Genomic DNA, 10560 nt, shown 5'->3' on the forward strand with positions numbered 1-10560 from the left:
GTGGAGATGGTGATGTGGGAGTTGGAGAACCACTCAGAGGCCCTCTCTGCTACTCTGTTGACCAGGCTGCCTACTCTCTCCTGCTTCTCTCGCAGGTTGTTGGTGCCGGTGTGAATAATAATGTGGCCTGGTATGCCAAAGTCAGGCTGGGAAAGGATGTGGAGTGCATCCATATTTTGGACACCTTGTGGTGGGGGAAGAGTTTATCCTCTTGGATGAATTTCCCATTTGAGTCAATGAGGATGGCCCCCTCAGTGAGTTTTACCAGAATAGTGGGTTTACGGCTTGGTCTGGGGCTGGGTACAGTGAGGGGTGTGTCTGCGGCTGGGGTACACAGGGTCTGGGTACAGTGAGGGGTGTGTCAGGGGTTCCATAGAGCTCTCTGTAGTAGGTGTCCCCATGTGAGCCTCCCTGTTGACTGGGGGTGTGGATAAGGGGTGGTCGGTATGGGGGAGTGGTCGGTATGGGGGAGTGGTCGGTATGGGGGAGTGGTCGGTATGGGGGAGTGGTCGGTATGGGGGAGTGGTCGGTATGGAGGGGAGTGGTCGGTATGGGGGAGTGGTCGGTATGGGGGGAGTGGTCGGTATGGGGGGAGTGGTCGGTATGGGGGGAGTGGTCGGTATGGGGGGTGGTCGGTATGTGGGGGTGGTCGGTATGGGGGGGGTCGGTATGGGGGGGTCGGTATGGGGGGAGTGGTCGGTATGGGGGGAGTGGTCGGTATGGGGGGGTGAGTGGTCGGTATGGGGGAGTGGTCGGTATGGGGGGAGTGGTCGGTATGGGGGAGTGGTCGGTATGGGGGAGTGGTCGGTATGGGGGAGTGGTCGGTATGGGGGGGGTAAAGTGTATCTCAGTCACTGCTGCTGCGTTGAATTTAGTTAGTTTTTTTACTCGCACTGTGTCAATCTTCTCCTCCTGTGTTGCTCTTTAGTTGTACAATTTGATTACGTATATATATGTTTTGCTAATTTAATCTTGTTAATCTCACTCTTAGCAACCAGAAGTCAGGAGCTGTTCGTCTACATGACTGCCTCTCTCTCTCTCTCTCTGAACACACACCTAACATAGGATTGCATCATTTTGAACCTCCACCTGCTCGTCACTGTTCTCTTTCCAGTGCGGTTCCTCTTGGTCCTGACCAGGTGCTGCTGCGAGGTGCCCAGCTCAGGAACACACAATGGGTTGTGGGTATTATAGTCTACACTGGACATGACTCCAAACTGATGCAGGTGAGACATTTCAAGCCTTGGATCAAGCAAATCTAAACTCTAATACACTAATGAAGGCTGTAGAGTTTGCGGTTCTTCCTCCATAGCGGTCGACTGAGTTCCTGAACTCTGTGCCATTTGGGGTGTTTTGTAGTTCCACATGAAGGATGTAATAATGTGGTGAATGTTCCTTCCAGAACTCGACCAAGGCCCCTCTGAAGCGTTCTAACGTGGAGCGGGTGACCAATGTCCAGATCCTGGTGCTGTTCTGCATCCTCCTGGTGATGGCGCTAGTGAGCTCTATAGGAGCCTCCATCTGGAACAAACAACACACTGAGGAGGCCTGCTGGTACCTGTCACGCGCCGGTGAGAATACACACACTCCCCTGGACACACACACACCCCTGGACACACACATGTCATTTATTCTTCTTCCATACAACCGTGTGTGTGTCTACAGGTGACATCTCCACTAACTTTTGGTATAACCTGCTGACCTTCATCATCCTCTACAACAACCTCATCCCCATCAGCCTGCTGGTCACTCTGGAGGTCGTCAAGTTCACACAGGCCCTCTTCATCAACTGGGTATGCACGGACGCAGGCTCGGGTGTGTTTAGAGAGCGTTTGGCTGTCTTTAGATGTCTTTCATCCAACTTCTCTGTGTTTTGGTGTCAGGATGTGGAGATGTACTACGCGGAGACAGACACACCCGCCATGGCTCGAACGTCCAATCTCAACGAAGAACTGGGCCAGGTGAGGATGGACTCCACCAATTTTATCATGTTCACATCCGAGCTCAACCAATCAGAGTTGATTCCTGTTGTGAACGGATATCCTTCCTTTTCCCCCTCTCCCAGGTGAAGTATCTGTTTTCTGATAAGACAGGAACTCTCACCTGTAACGTCATGCACTTCAAGAAGTGTACCATCGCTGGGATCACATACGGCCACTTCCCTGACCTGGATGTTGATCGTTCCATGGAGGACTTCAGGTCAGTGACCTCCTCTTATTCTTCACCTTTGGCTGTGCTTTATTTTTGTTTTCTGTAGTTAGTGTCAATTAGTAGTGTTTAATTCTGTCCGTCTCCTCCCTCAGCCCCCTGCCGTCCAGCAGTCTTAACTCCACAGAGTTTGATGACCCCACTCTCATCCAGAACATTGAGAAGAACCATGTAGGTGTTCCCCTTCTGTCATGATCATTATTATACTGAAAGAGATTGACACTGGGCTGTGTATGACCACTCTTTCTCTTTGTTGCTCGCTCTCCCGATCTCGCTCTCTCTCTCATTCCCTCTCTCCAGCCGACCTCTGCTCAAATCTGTGAGTTCCTGACGATGATGGCGGTGTGTCACACCGTGGTCCCAGAGAGAGAGGAGGACCAGCTTATTTACCAGGCCTCCTCGCCAGGTAGACAGCCTATCACGACACCGCTTATACACCTAGGAGCCAATCATAACTTGGCTACTAGACAGTAGAACCAATCACATCCAAGCTACAACACCTTAGAGCCAATCACATCCAAGCTACTACACATTAGAGCCAATCGAATCAACTCAACTGCATGTGTGTTTTCCTTTCCTCAGATGAAGGAGCTCTGGTGAAAGGAGCCAAAGGTCTGGGCTTCGTTTTCACAGCAAGGACTCCTGGCTCCGTTATCATGGAAGCTGTAAGTGTGGGTTTGAGACACGGGATGGAGTGCGTCATTTGAAGAAAGGTAAATATTCATCCTCTTCTCTGTTGAATTCTTTCTATTTGTTTGTGTCTTTCAGAGGGGGAAGGAGAAGAGCTTTGAGCTGCTGAATGTGCTGGAGTTTTCAAGGTAAATTAAACCCCCCCACACACACACACACACACACAATCAAGACACACACACATTCACAGACACTTAACAGTCATTCCCTTTTTCTACAGTAACCGTAAGCGCATGTCTGTAGTGGTCCGAACCCCCGATGGGAAACTGCGTCTGTACTGCAAGGGAGCAGTGAGTATAACCCCAGTCATTGAATGCACCACAGTTTATTCCCATAGTGGCATTGCTCATATTGAAGATGAACTGGCGCGTGTTGATGATGTCATGGTGTGTGCTTCAGGATAATGTGATCTTTGAGCGTCTCACTGATTCGTCTCAGTACAAAGAGTTGACCATGGCACATCTGGAACAGTTCGCCACCGAGGGTACGGCCTTTCTCTTTGTAAATGTGCAGGTCATATTTGTTCCTGCTATCTTTTGTCTACGTTCTCTTAACTTTTTACCATCTTTTTCTCTGCAAGATTCATTTTTCCCTTTTACTCCCTTTTTCTACCTTATTACCACTGTATTACATGTTGACCTTGTCCCCCCCAGGCCTGCGGACTCTGTGTTTTACCTATGTTGATCTGGAGGAGGGGGTATACCAGGAGTGGCTGAAGGAGTACACCCGGATTAGCACTATCATCAAAGACCGGGCCCAGAAACTAGAGGACTGCTATGAACTGCTGGAGAAGGTAAGAGTTAAGGTTGGGCTTAGCGGTTAGTGATTAGCATTGCATGTGTAGTTAGATATTGCGAATATATATATATATTTCTCTGTACTGTCTAGCATGGTGATATAGTGACTACCCCTCACTCCATCCCCTTCAGTCAGTGTGTTGTTGGGTTGGTAAGATAGTGACTACCCCTCATTCCATCCCCTTCAGTCAGTGTGTTGTTGGGTTGGTAAGATAGTGACTACCCCTCATTCCACCCCCTTCAGTCAGTGTGTTGTTGGGTTGGTAAGATAGTGACTACCCCTCATTCCACCCCCTTCAGTCAGTGTGTTATTGGGTTGGTAAGATAGTGACTACCCCTCACTCCATCCCCTTCAGTCAGTGTGTTGTTGGGTTGGTAAGATAGTGACTACCCCTCATTCCACCCCCTTCAGTCAGTGTGTTGTTGGGTTGGTAAGATAGTGACTACCCCTCACTCCATCCCCTTCAGTCAGTGTGTTGTTGGGTTGGTAAGATAGTGACTACCCCTCACTCCATCCCCTTCAGTCAGTGTGTTGTTGGGTTGGTAAGATAGTGACTACCCCTCACTCCATCCCCTTCAGTCAGTGTGTTGTTGGGTTGGTAAGATAGTGACTACCCCTCACTCCATCCCCTTCAGTCAGTGTGTTGTTGGGTTGGTAAGATAGTGACTACCCCTCACTCCATCCCCTTCAGTCAGTGTGTTGTTGGGTTGGTAAGATAGTGACTACCCCTCACTCTACCCCCTTCAGTCAGTGTGTTGTTGGGTTGGTAAGATAGTGACTACCCCTCATTCCACCCCCTTCAGTCAGTGTGTTATTGGGTTGGTAAGATAGTGACTACCCCTCACTCCATCCCCTTCAGTCAGTGTGTTGTTGGGTTGGTAAGATAGTGACTACCCCTCACCCCATCCCCTTCAGTCAGTGTGTTGTTGGGTTGGTAAGATAGTGACTACCCCTCATTCCACCCCCTTCAGTCAGTGTGTTGTTGGGTGGGTAAGATGGTGACTACCCCCTTCAGTCAGTGTGTTGTTGGGTTGGTAAGATAGTGACTACCCCTCATTCTACCCCTTCAGTCAGTGTGTTGTTGGGTTGGTAAGATAGTGACTACCCCTCATTCTATCCCCTTCAGTCAGTGTGTTGTTGGGTTGGTAAGATAGTGACTACCCCTCATTCCACCCCCTTCAGTCAGTGTGTTGTTGGGTTGGTAAGATAGTGACTACCCCCTTCAGTCAGTGTGTTGTTGGGTTGGTAAGATAGTGACTACCCCTCATTCTACCCCCCCCTTCAGTCAGTGTGTTGTTGGGTTGGTAAGATAGTGACTATCCCCTCACTCCATCCCCTTCAGTCAGTGTGTTGTTGGGTTGGTAAGATAGTGACTATCCCCCTCATTCCACCCCCTTCAGTCAGTGTGTTATTGGGTGGGTAAGATGGTGACTACCCCCTCCATCCCCTTCAGTCAGTGTGTTGTTGGGTTGGTAAGATAGTGACTACCCCTCATTCTATCCCCTTCAGTCAGTGTGTTGTTGGGTTGGTAAGATAGTGACTACCCCTCATTCTACCCCCTTCAGTCAGTGTGTTGTTGGGTTGGTAAGATAGTGACTATCCCCTCACTCCATCCCCTTCAGTCAGTGTGTTGTTGGGTTGGTAAGATAGTGACTATCCCCTTCAGTCAGTGTGTTGTTGGGTTGGTAAGATAGTGACTATCCCCTTCAGTCAGTGTGTTGTTGGGTTGGTAAGATAGTGACTACCCCTCATTCCATCCCCTTCAGTCAGTGTGTTATTGGGTTGGTAAGATAGTGACTACCCCTCATTCTATCCCCTTCAGTCAGTGTGTTGTTGGGTTGGTAAGATAGTGACTACCCCTCATTCTATCCCCTTCAGTCAGTGTGTTGTTGGGTTGGTAAGATAGTGACTATCCCCTCACTCCATCCCCTTCAGTCAGTGTGTTGTTGGGTTGGTAAGATAGTGACTCATCCCCTTCAGTCAGTGTGTTGTTGGGTTGGTAAGATAGTGACTATCACTCCATCCCCTTCAGTCAGTGTGTTGTTGGGTTGGTAAGATAGTGACTACCCCTCATTCTATCCCCTTCAGTCAGTGTGTTGTTGGGTTGGTAAGATAGTGACTACCCCTCACTCCATCCCCTTCAGTCAGTGTGTTGTTGGGTTGGTAAGATAGTGACTACCCCTCATTCCATCCCCTTCAGTCAGTGTGTTGTTGGGTTGGTAAGATAGTGACTACCCCTCACTCCATCCCCTTCAGTCAGTGTGTTGTTGGGTTGGTAAGATAGTGACTACCCCTCATTCTACCCCCTTCAGTCAGTGTGTTGTTGGGTTGGTAAGATAGTGACTACCCCTCATTCCATCCCCTTCAGTCAGTGTGTTGTTGGGTTGGTAAGATAGTGACTACCCCTCATTCCTCCATCCCCTTCAGTCAGTGTGTTGTTGGGTTGGTAAGATAGTGACTACCCCTCACTCCATCCCCTTCAGTCAGTGTGTTGTTGGGTTGGTAAGATAGTGACTACCCCTCATTCCACCCCCTTCAGTCAGTGTGTTGTTGGGTTGGTAAGATAGTGACTACCCCTCACTCCATCCCCTTCAGTCAGTGTGTTGTTGGGTTGGTAAGATAGTGACTACCCCTCACTCTACCCCCTTCAGTCAGTGTGTTGTTGGGTTGGTAAGATAGTGACTACCCCTCACTCCATCCCCTTCAGTCAGTGTGTTGTTGGGTTGGTAAGATAGTGACTACCCCTCACTCTACCCCCTTCAGTCAGTGTGTTGTTGGGTTGGTAAGATAGTGACTACCCCTCATTCCACCCCCTTCAGTCAGTGTGTTATTGGGTTGGTAAGATAGTGACTACCCCTCACTCCATCCCCTTCAGTCAGTGTGTTGTTGGGTTGGTAAGATAGTGACTACCCCTCACCCCATCCCCTTCAGTCAGTGTGTTGTTGGGTTGGTAAGATAGTGACTACCCCTCATTCCACCCCTTCAGTCAGTGTGTTGTTGGGTGGGTAAGATGGTGACTACCCCCTTCAGTCAGTGTGTTGTTGGGTTGGTAAGATAGTGACTACCCCTCATTCTACCCCCTTCAGTCAGTGTGTTGTTGGGTTGGTAAGATAGTGACTACCCCTCATTCTATCCCCTTCAGTCAGTGTGTTGTTGGGTTGGTAAGATAGTGACTACCCCTCATTCCACCCCCTTCAGTCAGTGTGTTGTTGGGTTGGTAAGATAGTGACTATCCCCTTCAGTCAGTGTGTTGTTGGGTTGGTAAGATAGTGACTACCCCTCATTCTACCCCCTTCAGTCAGTGTGTTGTTGGGTTGGTAAGATAGTGACTACCCCTCACTCTATCCCCTTCAGTCAGTGTGTTATTGGGTTGGTAAGATAGTGACTACCCCTCATTCTATCCCCTTCAGTCAGTGTGTTGTTGGGTTGGTAAGATAGTGACTACCCCTCATTCTACCCCCTTCAGTCAGTGTGTTGTTGGGTTGGTAAGATAGTGACTATCCCCTCACTCCATCCCCTTCAGTCAGTGTGTTGTTGGGTTGGTAAGATAGTGACTACCCCTCATTCCACCCCCTTCAGTCAGTGTGTTGTTGGGTTGGTAAGATAGTGACTACCCCCTTCAGTCAGTGTGTTGTTGGGTTGGTAAGATAGTGACTACCCCTCATTCTACCCCCTTCAGTCAGTGTGTTGTTGGGTTGGTAAGATAGTGACTACCCCTCATTCTATCCCCTTCAGTCAGTGTGTTGTTGGGTTGGTAAGATAGTGACTACCCCTCATTCTACCCCCTTCAGTCAGTGTGTTGTTGGGTTGGTAAGATAGTGACTATCCCCTCACTCCATCCCCTTCAGTCAGTGTGTTGTTGGGTTGGTAAGATAGTGACTATCCCCTTCAGTCAGTGTGTTGTTGGGTTGGTAAGATAGTGACTATCCCCTTCAGTCAGTGTGTTGTTGGGTTGGTAAGATAGTGACTACCCCTCACTCCATCCCCTTCAGTCAGTGTGTTATTGGGTTGGTAAGATAGTGACTACCCCTCATTCTATCCCCTTCAGTCAGTGTGTTGTTGGGTTGGTAAGATAGTGACTACCCCTCATTCTACCCCCTTCAGTCAGTGTGTTGTTGGGTTGGTAAGATAGTGACTATCCCCTCACTCCATCCCCTTCAGTCAGTGTGTTGTTGGGTTGGTAAGATAGTGACTATCCCCTTCAGTCAGTGTGTTGTTGGGTTGGTAAGATAGTGACTATCCCCTTCAGTCAGTGTGTTGTTGGGTTGGTAAGATAGTGACTATCCCCTCACTCCATCCCCTTCAGTCAGTGTGTTGTTGGGTTGGTAAGATAGTGACTACCCCTCATTCCACCCCCTTCAGTCAGTGTGTTGTTGGGTGGGTAAGATGGTGACTACCCCCTTCAGTCAGTGTGTTGTTGGGTTGGTAAGAAAGTGACTACCCCTCATTCTACCCCTTCAGTCAGTGTGTTGTTGGGTTGGTAAGATAGTGACTACCCCTCATTCTATCCCCTTCAGTCAGTGTGTTGTTGGGTTGGTAAGATAGTGACTACCCCTCACTCCATCCCCTTCAGTCAGTGTGTTGTTGGGTTGGTAAGATAGTGACTACCCCTCATTCCACCCCCTTCAGTCAGTGTGTTGTTGGGTGGGTAAGATGGTGACTACCCCCTTCAGTCAGTGTGTTGTTGGGTTGGTAAGATAGTGACTACCCCTCATTCTACCCCCTTCAGTCAGTGTGTTGTTGGGTTGGTAAGATAGTGACTACCCCTCATTCTATCCCCTTCAGTCAGTGTGTTGTTGGGTTGGTAAGATAGTGACTACCCCTCATTCTACCCCCTTCAGTCAGTGTGTTGTTGGGTTGGTAAGATAGTGACTATCCCCTCACTCCATCCCCTTCAGTCAGTGTGTTGTTGGGTTGGTAAGATAGTGACTATCCCCTTCAGTCAGTGTGTTGTTGGGTTGGTAAGATAGTGACTATCCCCTTCAGTCAGTGTGTTGTTGGGTTGGTAAGATAGTGACTACCCCTCACTCCATCCCCTTCAGTCAGTGTGTTATTGGGTTGGTAAGATAGTGACTACCCCTCATTCTATCCCCTTCAGTCAGTGTGTTGTTGGGTTGGTAAGATAGTGACTACCCCTCATTCTACCCCCTTCAGTCAGTGTGTTGTTGGGTTGGTAAGATAGTGACTATCCCCTCACTCCATCCCCTTCAGTCAGTGTGTTGTTGGGTTGGTAAGATAGTGACTATCCCCTTCAGTCAGTGTGTTGTTGGGTTGGTAAGATAGTGACTATCCCCTTCAGTCAGTGTGTTGTTGGGTTGGTAAGATAGTGACTACCCCTCATTCTATCCCCTTCAGTCAGTGTGTTGTTGGGTTGGTAAGATAGTGACTACCCCTCACTCCATCCCCTTCAGTCAGTGTGTTATTGGGTTGGTAAGATAGTGACTACCCCTCACTCCATCCCCTTCAGTCAGTGTGTTGTTGGGTTGGTAAGATAGTGACTACCCCTCACTCCATCCCCTTCAGTCAGTGTGTTGTTGGGTTGGTAAGATAGTGACTACCCCTCATTCTACCCCCTTCAGTCAGTGTGTTGTTGGGTTGGTAAGAAAGTGACTACCCCTCACTCCATCCCCTTCAGTCAGTGTGTTGTTGGGTTGGTAAGATAGTGACTACCCCTCATTCCTCCACCCCCTTCAGTCAGTGTGTTGTTGGGTGGGTAAGATAGTGACTACCCCTTCAGTCAGTGTGTTGTTGGGTTGGTAAGATAGTGACTACCCCTCATTCTACCCCCTTCAGTCAGTGTGTTGTTGGGTTGGTAAGATAGTGACTACCCCTCATTCTATCCCCTTCAGTCAGTGTGTTGTTGGGTTGGTAAGATAGTGACTACCCCTCATTCTATCCCCTTCAGTCAGTGTGTTGTTGGGTTGGTAAGATAGTGACTACCCCTCATTCTATCCCCTTCAGTCAGTGTGTTGTTGGGTTGGTAAGATAGTGACTACCCCTCACTCTACCCCCTTCAGTCAGTGTGTTGTTGGGTTGGTAAGATAGTGACTACCCCTCACTCCATCCCCTTCAGTCAGTGTGTTGTTGGGTTGGTAAGATAGTGACTACCCCTCACTCCATCCCCTTCAGTCAGTGTGTTGTTGGGCTGGTGAGTTTGTCCAGCAGAGGGCACTGTGGTCCCACTGATCAACTGTTGAGAACTATGACCTCTCAGTACTGAAGAAGCCCTGTTTCCCCAGAGGAAACTTCCCCTCTCTCTCTCTCTTTCTCTTTCTCTGTGTGTGTGTGTGTGTGTGTGTGTGTGTACGCACAAACACCAGTCGGTCACTCCCCTAAGGTGTCAACAGTACAGACACCCTGTAACCCAGAGGACATCTCCAGTATATATCTGGACGTGATCATGTCTGTGGTTAATAGTCTGGACATGGCAGCTGTAGGCACAAAACTAATTCTGAGAGTGTATACATTAAGGCTGGCCATTAGGATGGCACATGACTCCACAGCTGCCTTTGTTTGGCTGTAATGAGAGGCAGCCCTCCAGTAAAGAGGGGTTTTGAGAGACGGCCCAGAGGAGAGGAGGGGGAAGGTAATGGGATAGAAGTGAGGAAAGGGTTTCGGTAGACTGGAAGACTACAGAGATAATTACCCTCACCAGTCTGCCAAGAGACCCTTAAAACTGGTGTGTGGGTGTGTATGGGTGACTACATGACTGGATTTGCGTGTTTTAATAGAGTTCAAAGTAAATGTTTGGGAAACATTAAGACTTTCCCCACGCTGCTGTTTGACCCACATGATACAGACCACTTCTTACCCTGTCTAAAGCCTCTGCTGCCCAGCCTGTCTCTTCAACTTGGTTACCCTGTC

The 10560-nt window shown here is 49.0% G+C and overlaps 1 protein-coding gene across 4 annotated transcripts in view; it reads left to right on the forward strand.

Annotated features, from left to right (window-relative positions):
• LOC112227495 (phospholipid-transporting ATPase IB) overlaps nt 1-10560 on the forward strand; it is a 139069-nt gene that overhangs the window by 34971 nt on the left and 93538 nt on the right. For all 4 annotated transcript variants that reach the window (XM_042308838.1, XM_042308840.1, XM_042308837.1 and 1 more), the window contains exons 10-21: nt 1115-1226; nt 1403-1571; nt 1666-1793; nt 1884-1961; nt 2066-2199; nt 2304-2379; nt 2509-2614; nt 2791-2873; nt 2977-3026; nt 3119-3188; nt 3298-3382; nt 3552-3691. In XM_042308838.1, the coding sequence (XP_042164772.1) occupies nt 1115-1226; nt 1403-1571; nt 1666-1793; nt 1884-1961; nt 2066-2199; nt 2304-2379; nt 2509-2614; nt 2791-2873; nt 2977-3026; nt 3119-3188; nt 3298-3382; nt 3552-3691 (1231 nt within the window). The remainder of the gene's footprint in view (nt 1-1114; nt 1227-1402; nt 1572-1665; nt 1794-1883; nt 1962-2065; nt 2200-2303; nt 2380-2508; nt 2615-2790; nt 2874-2976; nt 3027-3118; nt 3189-3297; nt 3383-3551; nt 3692-10560) is intronic.

Source organism: Oncorhynchus tshawytscha, linkage group LG29, assembly GCF_018296145.1.
Source record: "Oncorhynchus tshawytscha isolate Ot180627B linkage group LG29, Otsh_v2.0, whole genome shotgun sequence".
NCBI classification, from domain to species: domain Eukaryota; kingdom Metazoa; phylum Chordata; class Actinopteri; order Salmoniformes; family Salmonidae; genus Oncorhynchus; species Oncorhynchus tshawytscha.